Consider the following 16424-nt stretch of genomic DNA (forward strand, 5'->3'; position numbering starts at 1 on the left):
CCCGCCCACACGCTCCACCTCCACCACCAGAGCCCTCCTTTTGCCCCATGTTTCTGGTTGTTCTGTCATTTCACGATACAACTAACATCCGTTCATCCACCCATCACCCATCTAGCCATCCGTGCACCCCATCCATCATCCCTGTACCCCCATCCATCATCCAGGTACCCCCATCCATCTGTGCACCCCCATCCGCATCCACCTTCCCATCAAGTGTGTCTGCCCAGCCCGGCTCGGGGTCTGCCAGCCCTGCCCATAACACGGGCACCAGCTGTGGAGAGTCGCGTCTCCTTGCTTCCCTGGCCGCAGCTGGCCTGTCCAGCCAGGGACACCCAAATCACCTCATCCAATTCAATTCTCTCACCCAGAATTTGGGGACTAGGCCTGCCCTGTGACTGGCTGTGGAACTGTGAGGGGCCAGAGGAGTGGCCATGCCCTGCCGCGTGCAGACAGCCCTGGCCCGCAGTGAGTGGGGAAGGCAAAGCTGGTGCTCACGACAGAACAAGGGGCAGGAGAAGGACGCGCGCCCAAAGGCTGCTCCACCCCTCGCTGGGGCTGCAGTAGTGGTCAGGTCCACCAACAGCCAGCTGGCCTCTCCAGCAGATGTCTTAAGCTGAGTCCAACTGATATCAGTATTTATTAGAAATCAAAGATTCCTAACACGCTCGCCCTGGAGGACCCGGCGTCTGCTGACCTGCCAGCCGAGGGTGTTGTCCCTCGAGAGGCTCCACAGACTGGGTTTCTGCTTCCGGAGCGGGTGTGCAGCAGGAATGAGGACACAGGCCCCTCACAGGCAGGCGCCACCTGGCCCAGGCCCTGCTGTCTACAGGCAGAAGCAAACAAGCCTCCCGAGCCCCCCACCTCCGCAGAGCCCGCACAGCCCACCCCCTCTCGCGGGTGCTCTGCCACCGCCCTTCCAGGGATGGGGATCGCATCTTCCTCCCGCTCCCGCCCTCACGCTCCGCTGCCTCCTTCACAGAAAAAGGTTTCAAAAGAGCTGTTGGGCCTCCCCTCCAACCCCAGCTCCACTCCCTCTCTGCCAGCGGGCCTCCTGCCCACCATGGCTCCGAACTGCTCTGGTCTACACCGCCTGCCTGGCACCAGCAGACCCGGTCATTCTCACACCCCATCCGCCCAATCTGGCCGCACCTACCCACTTCCCGAAGCCTGGCCCTCCTCGCTCCCGCACGCCACTCCTTCCTCCGCGCTCCCTGCACCCTCACCCCTTGCCCTGGCCCCTCTCGGCTGGCCACTCCCCACTGAGGTCTGGATATTAGGTGCCCGGCCTCAGGCAGAACCATTTTGCATTGTCTCTTTGCCACACAAAGGGGGCTAACCCTGCACCTCCAAATATGCGTGTGCTCATGATTCCCCTCCCTGTTGTCATTCGAGGGCACCCCTGACAGTGGCGCCTGCAGGCCCAGTGGCATCCAGGCGACCACGACCCGAGTCAAACTCCATCCCTCTCCACACTGGTTCCCGCGGATCTCAGCACCAGCAACTGCCAGACACACAAGGCGGCCCCGCGTTCCTCTCTTTCCTCTCGTCCACCCAGTCAGCCAGCCCCGCAGACCCTCCCTGCACAGGACACTGGGAGGCTGGCCACTTCCTGCCATTCCCACCACCTCCCTGGCGGGTCTCCTTCGGAGCCCCGCAACCTCCTCGCACTGGCTGCCGTCAGCTGCTCTGCGGCCCTTCCTCAGAACAGCAGCCAGAAGGGCCTTAGAAAATGGGGGCAGGAAGGGTGCTCCTTAGCTCCAAAAACCCCAATAGCCCCTCCGTGCTGAGGCCTCAGGGTCTGAGCCCTGGCACCCCACTTTATCTCCTCGGCCTCCACCTTGCTCACTGCTCCCAGCCACACGGCCCTCGCTGCCTCGGGCTCAGCCAGGGCATCTGCTGAGCATCCTCCGGGCAGCCTCCCTACTGCCCCACAGCGAACAGCACCCTCCTCTTGGTCCTGCCCCACGCGCTTTCCTGCACGCGCATGTGGTGTCACGCAGGCATCTCTCCAAGGCCGCGGGGCTGCACCCTGGGCCTGGCTCAAGAACCATGTGCCTAGGCCAAGTTCACATGCATGAAGCTCCCCACAGAAGTGAGGGAGGGCAGCCTGGATGGGGGTGCAGGTGGGGGAAGCACCTCTGGGCATCTGAATGGCCCTGGAGGCTGGGCAGGATTTCCAGACACGTGGGCTCCCCGCCTGCACCTCCTTGCCCCTCCTGACCCCACAACTGGCTGGTGGTCTGCTCCCCCGACCCTTGCTCTACACGGGCAGGAGCCGTCCCTCCCCTGCAGCTTCACCCCTGCCACCTGCCTGGTCCCTGCTGCCTGAGAGGGGCGGGCCCACGGGATGACTCGGTGAGAATCCGCTGGCTGCGCCCATGGGTGAGGGAGGAAGGGAAGGAGGGAGACGCCAACAAGAGGTGGGTGGGAATAACAGCGGGGCGGGGAGGAGAGGGAGGCGAGGCTGCAGCTGGTGGGCCGGGAACAAACTCTGGGCAGCCCCCACTGTAAAGTGAGCCCATGTTTCCACTGTGAGCTAAAGGCCCTGGTTACATCAGCGCGCGTGGCCGGCGGCACAGGCGTCCTCACTGTCCCGGGCGATGAGCTCATCTCTGCGCGGGCCCCCTCGGAGGCCGGTCCAGGGCCTGCCCCCAAGGGCCTCGCCTCCGGGCCATCTGAGTCCACGAGGCTGAGTGGAAGGGGGCAGGGCAAGGAGGAGGACACGAGGGGACCCCCCACGCGGCTGGGCCCAGCCTCCATGTCTCTTCAGGAGTGGGGGCCCCGCTCGCAGCTGAGGGCTCCGAGGCAACAGCAGGTGTTGAAGCCGCTGCTCGTGGAGATGTGTCCTGGCCCCCGGGCAGTGCAAACTCTGTTTCATTGCCCTGTGCGGGCAGCAGACGTGCTCGCCCAGGAGCGCCTGGCGGCGGCGGGGAGCTCATGAGCACACACGTGTGCACGTGGCCGTGGCCGGAGAACCACGTGGTTCATGTGGTCCTGGAGCCCAAGACCTTGCCTCTTCCTTCACACACAGAAGCAGACCCGAGTGGGACCAGCTCGGAGAACTGCAGCTTCACCCCCGACCCCCACCCCAGGCCGGAGAAGCCCAGACAAAGGCAGTGACGAGTGCGTGTCCAGCGGTCTCAGAAACCATCTAAAGAGAGCCTCCCTCTGGCGAGTCTGACAGGCCTGTAAAACAACTGCTGAGCTCCCTGAAGACTCACACGAGCCGGTGTGAAACCCAGCATTTTCATGTATTGTCTCATCTAATCCTCACGAAAAATCCCCCGGGGAGGGTGCTGTTAAGAACCCCAATTATGGAAGAGGAAATCAGCCCAAAGCCATCAGCTGGTAAGTGGAGGACCCAGGCGCCCACCCCTCTCTTCCAGGAAACAGGCGAGCTGGCATTTGGTCCCCACTTCACACCGACGGAAAGGGAGTGACGAGGTGGTTCACCCAGGCTCACGAGCTGGCACCTATCTAACAAGGCCCTGGCTTCCTTACCCGTCTGTCAGCGCTCCTCTCACTGGGGGTTCAGAACCAGTGCGGATGTGTCTGCCTCCAGCGGTCATTACATTTGATTTCTTCAGCAACTTGGTTCTGTCTAAACACTCAGAATTGGGTGATACCATCTGCCCCCAACAAGTGCTTTATGCTGAGAGCCCATCTAGCCCCCCAATCCACATCAATCCCAGAAAGCCTTTCCCTCCAGTCAAGGCCTGGAAGAGCACCCACAAGGGAGGGGAGTGAGTCCTGGAGGAAGGGACAGAAAAACTCTCTCTGCCGACAGTGCCACCCAGTCACCCCACAGCAGACATCTGAGTTCTGAGCCCTCCTCCTCACCATAACTTCCACTTGGCTGCTTGGTCTCTCACATTAACCCTTATCTGACAGTCCAAGATTCCTAGGTAGCTGAGGAAAGCCTGTGAAGAAAAGATTAAGCACCAAAACAATTAACTAGGAAGAAGGTGATTGGAAGAAACATGGGCTGTGCAGGGAGAAGGCACATTTAGTCTCAGGGAGCTAAGAGAAGAGATTACATTCATGAAAAGAACGGGATGCTACAGAAAAGGATTTTAAAAGCACACTCAGATGCAACCTTAACAGAGTCCGAAGTAGAAGCTTGCAATAATAACATAAATAAATGCTGGGGATATGATAATAAAGTATAGAATGGGGGCCTCCCCGGTGGCGCAGCGGTTGAGCGCTGGGTGGCGAAGCTGCCCGCGGCCTCTCCGGCGCCGGTTCGATCCCCGGCTGCTCCCCGGCCACCGGAGGAGGGTCCTACATGGCGCGCAGACCTCTCCTGCCGCCCGCTGCTCCCCTCAGCAGTGTACTTCGGTCCTTCTGCCTGCTCTGCTCCCCGCTCTGGCTCTGGTGAATTCTCTCACCCTCCCGCGCTTCTGACTGTACCCAGTGCATGTATAAACAAAAACAAACAAACAAATAAATGAATAAATAAATAAAACATGCCTCTATTTAAAAAAATAAATTAAAAAAAAAAGTATAGAATGGCAACTACAGTTAACAATACTGTATTGCATATTTGAAAGTTGCTAAGAAAATAGATCGTAAAAGTTCTCATCAGGAGGAGAAAAATGTGTAGCTATGTGTGGTGGTGGGTGTTAATCAAAACATTCCCAATATAAACAAATATTCAGTCATTAGGTTGTAGGCTGAAACTCATGTTATGTGTCAGTCATACCTCAATTTTTTTTTAAGATTTATTTATTCATGCATCCATACAAGAACCAGGGTACAGGCCAGATGCGCGGGAGGGTGAGAAGATTCATCAGAGACAGAGCGGGGAGCAGGACAGGCAGATCTACTGAAATACACTGCTGAGGGGAGCAGCAGGCAAGACAGGCGAGGTCTGCTGTGCCATGTGGGATTCTCGCCAGCAAGCCGGGATCGAACCCATGCTGCAGAGGCTGTAGACAGCTTCACACAGCACTGCGCTCAACCACCTGCATCACCAGGGTAGGCCCCATACCTCAATTTTAAAAAAGAAATGAAAATTTCAGTAGAAAGGTTGAAAGGTAACACTGAGGAAATCTCCCAGAAAATAGAACAAAAAGACAACTACATGAAAGGGGAAGAAAGGATAAGAAAATAAAAGAACAAGACAAAGGGAGCAGATAATACCTGACAGGCTTCCAGAAAGAGCAGAGGAAAAGGACAGAAGGAGTCAGCATCAGCCATCTCGGGTGCCCTAGGACAAAGAGCTTCTAGAGTGAAGGAGTGCAAGATGCTAGGATATGAGACCACTTTGAGAGGCATCCTTGGTTGTAACAGGTCAGACACTGTTACGAGCTTCCAGATACAGAAACCAGGCTCATGAATCAGGACTCCAACTGCCATCCTGCTCTGGACAGCAATGGGAAGCAGGAAGACAATGGAGCAGTGTCTTCAAAATACAGAAAGAAAACTCAGAGTTCTATACCCAGCTAAACACCCCATCAAGAGTAAAGAAGGGGGGAAAAAGGCATTTTTCTAATGTTTTTGGACAGCTAAAAAACAAGAATTTAAACCGAGAGAGAAAAAAATGTGGACTATAAAAATTCATCACAGGCCCAAGGTAAAGGGGACCCATGGGATGAAGGTGAAGAGTCCCCAGGATGACCTCTGTCCCCAAGACAGAGGGCAACTGAGTCACAAGGGACAGAATGACTCAAAGGAGGGGCAGGTCGAGAACTGGTCCCCACAGCTGTTCCTGCATCATCTTTAGGACCTGAAGAAATCATCGGCGGATACTGGAGTTCAATAAAAGCCAGAGAGTGAACCAAGAAGGAAGACACAGGGTTCAGGAGATGGGTCAAATCCCCGAGACAGGCAAAGTAAAGGGCCGGGACACCAGTTGTGCCTCCAAGGCCGCAGTTCAGGCAGAAGAGGTGAGATCTCCAAGGCGTGACTCCAAGGAGAGCAACTGTACTAAAAGGTTCATAGAAAGTATAAGAAAAGGTAGCAATGGAGGCTCAAAAGCTGACTAAACAAAGAAACAAGGAAAGTACTAACTTTAGGGAAAACAGAAATAAGAAATAAAATCATGGTGGTGACAATGTTGGGTTACGAGTATCGCATAAGCACAATAGGGAAACAGTAAACACTGATTTGAGCAAAAATTATGAACTATTGAGAAGTGAGGGGCAGGGGTGAAAATGCTGGTAACGAGCGCTAATCTCCTGCCTACCCTGCAGGACTGGGGAGCACCTGACCTTGAAGACTCAGGAGCCAGCAGCAGCCACAGAAACGCCACATGCTGGAAGAAACAGCTGACACAGCCCAAAGCACTTGCTTCTGGGATGACAAACTGGCAAACAACTGTATTTTGATATATGCCTGCAAAGTATCAGCTGAAGTCTTGAACTACATGCGTGTGTTAACTTGCTGAAATAAAAATTACTTTTCTTTAAAAAGGAGAATTCAGGAATTTATAGAGGAAATAGCAGAGTCATGAGCAAGTCGAGATTTTCTAAAAAGTCCTCAGAGCCACAGTAACCCTGGAGATGCGGGCACAGCGGGCACCACAGACCCGGCAGGAAGCAGGCAGCTCCCCTTGCTGCTGCAGACTGGCAAGCGCCACACGGGCTCCAGTCTCTGTAAAACCCAACTAATAATAGCACTTGTTTCACAGTGTTGTGCAAGAATCCAGCAATAATGTCGGGGGCACCGCACACACGGCATCACGCACAGGCTGGGCAGGCTGGTGCCTGGCCCTGAACAGCCGTGTTCTTAGGCTGGAGCGCAGCGGTCTAGAACAGCGGCTCCAGAATCGCGCATGGGAGCCGTCCCTGAGCAGGAGCAGGGCCACAGTCAGGCCCAGCAGCAGCAGCTGGTCACCTAGAGGCCGAGGCGCCCCCCAGAGAGGGGATTGCCTGGGCCCCTGCACCTGCTGCTAGCACAGGTCCCCAGCTGAGGGCCCTGCAGATCCTGAAGCAGGTCGGGTGGGCATTTAGAGACTGGGGCACCTTCCCAGCGTCCTCGCCCTTCCTATTCCTCCAGCCTGAAGCCCCCGCATGGAGCTGAGCGCCGTGGGGACCTAATAGTCCCCCTTCCCATGGCCCTCGGCACCTAACCTTGCAGGACCGCCCTTTGCATGTCCTTGTCTCCGTCTCACTACTGCGCCGCTGTCACATCCTTGACAGACAAGCCGCCGAGAGGTGACATCACCTGCTTAACACTCCGGCGCCCAGGCCCAGCGCCCCTTGGCACCCACTGCACTGGAGTGGCCTTCCCCTCAGGCCCCAAACCACGTGGTCGCAACTTGGGGCCACCTGGGGAGGAGCTGGGAGCTCTCACTTTGGAAAGCTGCTCCCCTTGGAACATGGAGCACCGTGCGTGCCAGAGCCACCACCTGCGAGATGTACCGCCCATGCAGAGCACCCCTGGGGGCACACAGACACTCCCTCCGCTCCTCCAGACCCCTGGGGCCTGCTGCTAGGGAGGAACCGGCGGACTCGTTACCTGTAACAACGCAGGTGAACTTGACGTCGCTGTCCTCAGACACAGCCCGGGACTTGAGCGTGGTCTCAAATATCGGCTGGGTCTCCTCTGTGAGCTGAGCGATGATGGAGCAGAAGGTGCTCCTGGAAAGGCAACGGGCCATTCAGAGCAGCCCTCTCCCCATGCCACCCCGGCGCCGCCTGGGCAGCCGCCCCCTGCCCGCCCAGCCTCTTCCCGAGGCCGCGCACCAGCACCAGAGCAATCCTTGTGCCGGAGCCTGGGCTCAGGGCCAGGGCGGGGGCGGGGCCAGTTCCCCAGGGCTGAGTGGGGACCCAGACCCATCACAAGAGGCGGGGGTGGCACCTGCACAGCCCAGACTGCCAACCCCCATCCCCATCCTGTCCTGGGGGCTGCGCGTCACCCTCCACCCCGATCTCCAGGAAGCGCGTGCAGGGGAGACACTTTGAACAGGCCCAGCCTCCAAGATGGAGACCCCAGCATGGCAGAGCCTCATCTCAGGTGAGGGGGCAACCCCAAGGACATTTGGGGCCAGGGGCTCAGGGGCCTCTCCTAAAGCCCCTCAGCTGTCCGCACAGGCTCGTATAGACAAAGAAGCCAGCCGAGGCCAGGTCTACACCCAAAGGCGCTCTCTTCCTAGGGGATCACACAGGAGGCTCCCATGAATTCTGCCCTGAGCAGGGCGGCATCTGCAATGGGCATGGCTCCACCCCACTTGTCCTGGATGGCACTCGTCCTGGGTCTGGCTGCGGCTCCAGGACCCACCCGGCCACCAACCACAAGCAGATCGGCCTGCAAAGCCAGGGTGTCGTGCCCACGTGCCCGCCACCCAGGTCCTGATCTGCCCACCCCTCGGCCATGGTGCTCAGTGCCTGGGGTGCTCTCTTCTGGCCGTGAGCAGGCCACCCTCCACAGACAGCAGGGACAGGTGCCCGGCGTGAAGCTAGGCCACGAAGCCAGTGACAAGCCGTGCCCAGCCCACTGCCATCTCTCCCCCACGGAGCAGTGGGGTGCATGCAGGGCAGGGTGGAGAGCAGAGGACCCATCCACGGGGCTGCCTTCTCCGAGCCTCGGCCTACCGGGCCAGCCCCTGCCTGCAGCACCTTTGCCTCTGGGCCCCATCCCGCCCTCTAAGCCCCTGGGGCATGGGAGGGACTCCAAGCCCCTGCCTGCAAGGACACCCCCGTGCAGAAAAGTCTGCCCCCCCCACCTCCAAGTCCCTCCAAGCCTGTAACTTCAGGGAACCTTGGCCTGGTCACGGGGCTCAAGAGAACACCGGAAGCAGCGGCTTCTCTGGGCTCTCCGGGGCCAGCCCTGGCCTGGCGCCTCGCCACCCCTCCAGCCCCCACACTCTCCTCCTGGACCCCACCTTGGATTCGCTGTGAAGCCCTGTCTCTGCCATGAGCCCCGCGGGACAAAGATTCCTCAGCGTGCCCCCATCAAACACCCACAGACAGGGTGGTGCCACCGCCCCTTGGACGTGATCAGCTCTTCGAGATCTTTCTCTGTGGCGAGGGGCTGCAGCCAGCTCCCCAGCTCTATCAGTGTCTGGGTGAGGCTTGAGGGGTCAGGAAATGTCCCCACTGAGGTCACCACAATCAGCTCAGCCTGGGGTACAGGGCAGGCCCCAGCAGGGGAGCAAGAGGACCTTCTTCACTCAGCGGCAAGGCCCGCAGGCCCGGTGAGACCACCCCCCACCCCCACCCCCCGCCCCGGTCTGCCGTGGCCGGGGGAGCCCGAGGAAGAGGAGATTCAGAGAAAGAGCTGGAGAGAGAACTCCAGGGGCCAAAGGAAAAGAGGCTGTAGGGGCTGCCACCGTGGTCAGAAGAAAGGACCAGATCTGGGTGTGCGGGCACAGAAACCCCGGGTCCAGGGCGGGGGACACCGTGGGCTGGTCCCGCGGCCTGTTCCCGGGCGGGCACCTCGGGGACCCCGCCTGTCCCTGGGTCTCTGCCCTCTTTCAAACAGCCCATGCAGCCCGGGCTCCCCCCGCCGCCGCCCCTCGCCCCATGCAGCCTGGCTCATGCACCAGCCACCACCCAGAGGCCCCTCAGCACCCAGGCCCAGAGAAAAGCAGTCCGAGAAACAGAATGTTCGCCTTTACCTTCCAGAGCCGGGGGGCGGCAGCCGGCTGCTCGGTAAGCTAAGCAAAAACAGCAAATGGAATCATTAGGCCGAAAAGCGAGGAGAGAGGACGCGGGAGTGGCCAGCGTGCGGAGCGGCAGCAGGCCGCCCTCGGGCCCGGAGGCCGCGCTAGTGAGGGGGCCCAGCCGGCCCGCCGGCCGCCGGGAGCAAGTGGCCTCTGCACCGGACGCCAGCGCATCTGAAACCAAGAGCTCGTTAAACGCAGCAGATCCAGGAAGGTGGTTAGGCGGGAAGGAGGCCCCTCGGGGCTGCGCTCAGAGAAGGGGTGCCCCGGGCACGGGGGCACAGTCCCCCAGATGGGGCTTACCGCTGCCTGGCCCGTTTCCCCAGCCCAGGCCAGCCAGCCTGGGGGCAGCTCCTGCTTCCACCGTGGGCCTTGGGGAGCGGAGTCCCCATTCCTGGAAATCCCCTAGCGGATGGGAAGGAGCCGGGTGGCTTGGAGGAGGCCCATTAATGTGTTAACGTCAGGTTAAAGAGCCGCGCAAGGCAAACCAGCTAGGGGTGAAGACAGGAGAAAACAAAGCAGTTAATTCAGCAGGAGCCGGGAGGTTCCCGGCTCCGTCAGACCAGCCGCGCCAGGCCTGTGCCCGTGGCCCTGACCCCTCCTGCCCGGGGCAGCTGACCGTGGGCACCGCCAGGGCCGGCAGAGGCCCCCGCCGCGCGAGGCCCCACCGCAGACCCTTCGTGGAGACCCGGCCCACCAGGCAGGAGTCACACCCCTCGCCTCTGTCTTTCGGGAGAGGTGCCTCAGGGGGATCGATGATGAGGCCCCCACCGCCCCCACGGCCCCCACGGCCCTCAAGAGCCACCCCACCACACTGCCCCCAGGGGAAGGGCTCTCCCGCTCCGCCAGCCGCCGGCCTGCTCCACGCTCCCTCAGCACCTCCGCGCAAGGAGCCTCCCGCCAAGCGGGCTCTCCGGGCCCGTCTCCTCCGCCGCCCCGCTCCTGGGTGCACGGGCCGCACCAGCTCTCCCCCAAGCTCAAGGCCGCCATTTCGGACTCCCCTGCCCCCTCTAGCCCAGAGTCCAGCCGCAGCTGCTGGCCCTTCTTCCTCCCTCTCCCCGCGCCCCTGCTACGGGGCTCCGGGCCCGACCCTCACCCCTCCTGTCTCACCGACGGCTGTGATGTCTCCACCACCTGACGGGCCGTGAGGCCCCTCGCCCACGCCCGCCACCGCTCTGGCCCCCCCGGGGGCATCCACTCTGACAGGCCCGACTCTCCCGCTAGGGCCACGCCCCTTCCCGGCCTCAGAGCCAGCCCTGGTCCTCCCGCTCCCAACGTGCTCCTCCTTCCTTCTGCTCCACCCAGTCCTGCCCTCTGGGCTCCACCAGGCTCTCCGGAGCCTCTGGGCCCCGGCTCAGGGCGCTGGCGTGGGCGCTCCGCCTGCTCCAGGGAGAAAGAGAACAGGGCGGAGGAGGGTGGGCAGGGCGCGCACCTTCCAGCAGGACAGCCTTGCGCCGGGGAGCTGCTGTTCCCGGAAGGATGGGGAGGAGCGGAGAGTGCAGCGGCCTCTCCGGGGTTCAAAGCCCCTGGAGGCTGCCGGGAGCCCCTGCCTGAGGCATCTCCGCCCCTCCCTTGGGTCTGGATACCTCCCTGGGAAGGAGGGGGAGACTCAGCCCCTTGACTCAGGCGGGAACCCAGGGGCTGCAAGGGGGCTGGGCCATGCCCCGGGCCTGCTTTCTCTAGGCAACCTCTGCCGGCGGCCAGCGGCCAGGTCAGGTGGAAGGCGGAAGACCTGCCTGGCACCCGCTGACCGACCCTCAGGGGGCAGAACCAGGGGCACCAAGTTTGGGGCTGAAAACCTGAGAGTCCTTCGTGACACCTGCATTCTACGGAGCAGGAATCAGGGCCCAGAAGGGAGAGAAGGGGTTGGGGGCTGGCCTGGAGGCTGGGGCCTCTCGTCTCTCCTGCTTCAGATATTCTGGGGCATAAAAGGCCCCAGAAGCCCTGGCCTGATGCCCGCCTCCAGCACGCCAGGGACGCCGTCTGGCCCCACCGAGCAGAGGGGCTGCAAGCGGCCAGGAGCGGCCTCCGGGAACCCTGTCTCCACCTCCTGGGCCTCTCCCACCCCTACAGGCAGGTTGTGGGGGTACCTGCTCCCAAGGAGTGGCTGGCCTCACGGGATAACCGGGCCTGTCCCCTCCCCTCTCCCCGCCCCCTCCACTCATGGCCTCCTTCTGCCTCTGCCCAGAGCTCTCCTGGAGGCCAGAAATGCCTGGCCTCTGTGTCCCTCAGGACCTGGGGGTCTGTGGCCAGCTGGCAGGAGCAAGCCCAGTCTAGAAAGCCCGCCCCCGCCGGCTCTCCACACGCGGGGAGGAAGTGCCTGAGTCTGGCCTGCGGGCTCCTCGCAGGCACCCGCCGTGCTCCAGCAACGTGTGCCACTCAGTTCACACTTTCCTGCCGCCGGACCGCCCAGTGGGGGTGGACGCGACGGGGGTGGACACGGCTGGAGGGTGGATGTAGCGTCCCCCGCCTCCGTGCTGATCCCTGGCCTCCCTGTTCTGTCTGGTTTGCTGCCCAGGCCCTCTCAGCAGGCCGCGTCCCTCTGACGTGTCTGCTGGGGCTGACAAAGGCCAGACGCGGAGGCACAGCCCTGACAAGCCCGTGACGGCGCGACAGCGTGAGGCTCCCGCCGGCCGGCCGCGGCGGCCTCACCAAGGCCTGAGCAAACACCCGAGTTTTGTTCCAGGTTCCCAGAGCCGTTGGTGGGAGGAAGGGCCTGCTCCCTGGCAACCCGGCTGTGCAACTGACTCAAGCACCAACACAGCCCTCAGCTCTCCCCAGACATGTGACACCATTTGACGAGTTTTAGGCAGAAACCGGTTCCGGTTACATTCGAACTTTTCCAGCTCCAAGGTCAAGAGCTCAGCCAGTCCGCGGGGAAGCGCCTGGGACTTTTCCTGAACGTCCTTGGTGCCTGTTTAGTGCTGCTCTGGGACGCAGGCGAGTCTCCAGGCGGCTTCCCAGAGGCGTGGCTGCTTTCGGGGTAACCCGCCACGGCTTCTGGGGCACAACCTCTCCCAGCGTCACATTTCCTGCTGGAGGAACACCGGGCTGCCGGAGCGAGCGGGATGGGCCGTCGCCATGGGGATGCGTGGGCCAGCGCCTGTGCCCGGGGCCTCCTCTGTGGTCTCTGCCTCGCCGTCTGGGGGCAGCCTGGCTCCTCAACAAGCTTCCAAGCCCCTCTACCTCTCGGGGAGAGAAGTGCCGGCCCTCACGTCCACCCTCGCCTGGCGTCCCTCTCCCCACAGGCCAGGGCAGTTGGCCCTCTCGCACCTCAAGCTGGGGATCTTCAGACAGGGCCAAGCAGCCCCTCACCAGCACCCCAAGAGACCCTGGGGGACCAGTCCTGGGACGAAGGAGAACCTAACTGGCACAGGCTCACTTCTGGTAAATCCTGGGCCCTTCTCCCAGCTAAGCAGCCTCACCAGGGCGACCTTCCCCAGCACCCCCGCCCGGTGAATGCTCCCCTCCTCCCAGCCAGGGAGGAATTCCAGTCCCTCTGGCCTCCTTGTTGCTCACTATGGAATCCGAGGAAGCAGGGAGTAGCTGGGACTGTGGAAGCTGATGGGGAGGGGGGGTGGCAGCCAGCTTCAGACCCTGTGAAGCCACCCAAAGGAGGGTCATTCTCCTCTGCCGAGCCTCCCTAGCCAGAGGCCTGCGGCCCACGGGTCCAGGCCCTGCCCTTGGCCTGGGGCCAGTGTCTCACAGTCCATCCCGGGCCTCACCTGGTCTCGGGCCGCACGCTGAGCAGGTAGCTTCGGCTGGCTGGGCTAGGAGTCCACACCGGCCCCTCATCCTCTCCGTCGCCCCCCGACCCGGCCCTGGCCGCCCAGCTGCGGGGCCCCTTCCGCGACCCCATGCTGCCGCACCCTGCCAACCCGCCGCCAGCCTCTCCCCCTATTTATAGCCGGGCTGCCGGTCACCTGCTGCTGTCCCTCCCCCGCTGGCCCGCCCCGGGCCCCGCGGCCCGCACCGCCCCCTCCATGCAGGCCTCGCCCCTCTCGTGGCCTGAAAGCCTCCTGCACCTGCCCGCCTGGCTCCCCACCCGTGGCAGACAGCTCACCAGCCTTCCAGAAACTTCGCCGAAGAGAAAGAGCAAAGGAGCCGGGGAGCAGTCCCGAAAGCCTGTGAGGCCAGAAGAAAGGGGGCCCTGAGGCGGGTGGACACTCGGGTGGGTTCCAGTGGGAGAGCAGGAGGGCGCACCCTCCCCTGCTGCCTCACTGGCCCTGGCCCTGGCCTGCTTCACCCACACACTTCCATGGCCACCGGGGCCCTCGGCAGCCAGAACTCCTCTGGATGGCTGTCTGTGGCCCTCTCCGGGATCTAGCATGGATTCGGGCTCAGTAAACACCCTACAGTAACTGGACCTGCGTCTCCACCCCTCAGCCCCTGTTCCCCAGCACCTGAGGGGGATGAGCTGAGCCCCAACACCCCCAGAAACTAGTCAGTCATTCAACAGTTTCTGAGAGCAAGGTTCTCAGCATGGTTCTAAATATGGGGAGTGACCTCAGTCTGTTTATCCATCTTGCTTCTCCTACACCCCCAAGAGCATCCAGGAGGTACCTGGTGCTGGGCGGCTAGAAGCATTAGAAAGTTCTAGAAACTGCACCCACATGCCCCCATCTTTTAGGAAAGGACTCTTCCCCCACTCTAACTTGGTGGTTCCCATGGCAACAGCCTGACCCTGCCCACCTTGGGCTCTGACTCCGGAGGGTCCCCACCAGGAGGAGGGGGGTCAGGCCTCAGCAGAGCCCAGCGTCGGCCTCGGGAGGGGCGGCGGGCGAGCTCCTCTCTTGGTGACTGTGGACGCCTTTCAGCGCCGCTCTCCTGGCCTGTGACGCTCTCACAGTGGCTTCGGCTGCTGCGGGCAGGCCTCCCTCTGCTTCCGGTGCCATGTTCATGAAAACGGCTTGAGCCTCCTGCCCTGACACAACCCAACCCCGCGCCGGCCTGTGTGTGGGGGCAGAATGCCGGCTGGCGCCCCCGCCTGCACCCTGGCCCGCCTTGGTGGCTTGGTGGGGGGGGACCCCCAGGCGCTCCCAGGGCAGAGGCCGCTGTGTAACCCGCGCCGGCAGCAGGACTTCGAGATGGGGCTTTGCTCCAGTGCCTGAGGGTGCGTCTCCACACGCTGTGGTGCGGGGATGGAGGTCAGAGGTCAGCAAGAACTTCCCTAGGTAGCATAGCAGCTACATCCCGGCCTTGGAGCAGCAGACCAGGGCCCGTCCCCACGCAGGGAGCACGGAATCGACCCGCACAGGCCCGCCTTCCACCCCCGCGAGCCCTGAGCCTCGGTCGACAAGCCCTGGCGTCCAGGGGCCCTGCCCTCCCCGGGGAGAAGGGTCTTCCCACAGCCCCCAAGACCCTATCGCCAGGCCTAAAAAATCGGATGCGGTGTCGGGATCTAACCCGCTCCTGGTTCGCTCTCCTCCCCTCCCCTACCTGAGGACCCTCCCCTGGTCCCTTTTCGGTGTTTGAACTCACACCCAGAGCCAGCCTCAGGGCCAGCCTGAGGCAGAAATGGAAAGCGGGGCCTCCCTGGTGGTGCAAGGGGTTAAGACGCAACCTATGAAGCTGTCCGCAGCCACTGCAGCACCAGTTCGATCCCCAGCCAGCCAGGGAGAAATCCACACGGCGCGGCAGACCTCTCCTGTCTCCCCGCTGCTCCCCTCAGCAGTGGATTTCGTCAGTCTGCCTGTTCTGCTCCCCGCTGTGTCTCTGGTGAATCTTCTCACCCCCCCACACACATCTGGACTGTACCCCAGTTCTTGTATAATAAATAAATCTTTTTTAAAAATACAAAAATTTCTTAAAAAAAAAAAAAAAGGAACGGGAAGCGCCTCCTTAGAAGAGCTTCTTGGAGAGCAGGACCTGCCTTCCCGCCCCCTCAGACTCCAGTCCCATCAGACCCAAGGGGTCTGGGGCAGGGCGGCAGCTAAGAGGTGTACAGGCTGCAAAACCCCAGGGAGATGGGAGCTGTGTGCCAGGCAGCCAAGAAGGAGGTGCCCGACAGTGGGAGCAAAGGCTGTGGGATCAGGGTTTTGAAGTCAGGCCCAGTGGATTCTAGGTTCTGTGGACAGTGGCTCTGAGGATGCCACGGCCTCCCCTGTCCCTGGGCAGGCCGAGAGGGGTATTCCCAGGGAGCACTGATTACGTGGCTTTACCATAGTTGTTGCTGTTTGTTGGGGGGTTTTAGCATCCTTGTGTTAAAATTAAATTTCAATTTGCAAGTAATAAAAACTATTATTGAAAAATAAGAGTATTTTTAAAAGGCGTGTGCAGGACAGGATGAACTCGCTCAAGATCCTTCTGGACCTGGGTCCCAAAAGAAAAGAATTCTGGGTAGCAGGACTTGAAGCTGCTGGGAAATCATCCAGTGAGCAACTGCACTGGGAAAGGCTTGACCAGAAACAAAAGCAGCAGGTCCTCAGAAAGCGAGAACTCCGACAGGGCGTGACAGATACAGACCGTAGCATCAATAAATGCAGACAAAGGTGACAGTGCTTGGAGGAAGGGCCGAGGAGAGGCCTTCCCACGTCTCCACGCGTCTAGGCCAACAGCCAGTGAATAAAAAAGAAAGCCGGCAGCAGTTCTTGCTCTGGGAAGGCCTCCACCATTCTGACACAAACAGAGCAGCGAGAAGGTGAAGCGCAGGCAGGCTCAAGACCCCCAGCGGCACCCCCACATGCCAGCTGAGCGCTGTGCACGAGGCCAGGAGGCGGGGACCGCCACCGGCTCTCTCCAGCCCCTCACACCGCTGGCGAGACCAGCCAGAGCCACAGGGACAAAGTCCCGCGGAGACTCCTGCAGAAGCAGCAAC

General features: G+C 61.3%; 1 protein-coding gene across 1 annotated transcript in view; it reads right to left on the reverse strand.

Annotated features, from left to right (window-relative positions):
- ALPK3 (alpha kinase 3) overlaps nucleotides 1-13466 on the reverse strand; it is a 32199-nt gene extending 18733 nt beyond the window's left edge. Inside the window, exons 1-3 of the mRNA XM_054694711.1 lie at nucleotides 13333-13466; nucleotides 9563-9601; nucleotides 7462-7583 (exon numbers count right to left, since the gene is read on the reverse strand). Coding sequence (XP_054550686.1) covers nucleotides 7462-7583; nucleotides 9563-9601; nucleotides 13333-13466 — 295 coding nt within the window. The remainder of the gene's footprint in view (nucleotides 1-7461; nucleotides 7584-9562; nucleotides 9602-13332) is intronic.
- Nucleotides 13467-16424: the final 2958 nt, after the last annotated feature.

This window comes from Talpa occidentalis, unplaced genomic scaffold (genome assembly GCF_014898055.3).
Source record: "Talpa occidentalis isolate TD23 unplaced genomic scaffold, MPIMG_talOcc4v2.1 talOcc4.14, whole genome shotgun sequence".
NCBI classification, from domain to species: domain Eukaryota; kingdom Metazoa; phylum Chordata; class Mammalia; order Eulipotyphla; family Talpidae; genus Talpa; species Talpa occidentalis.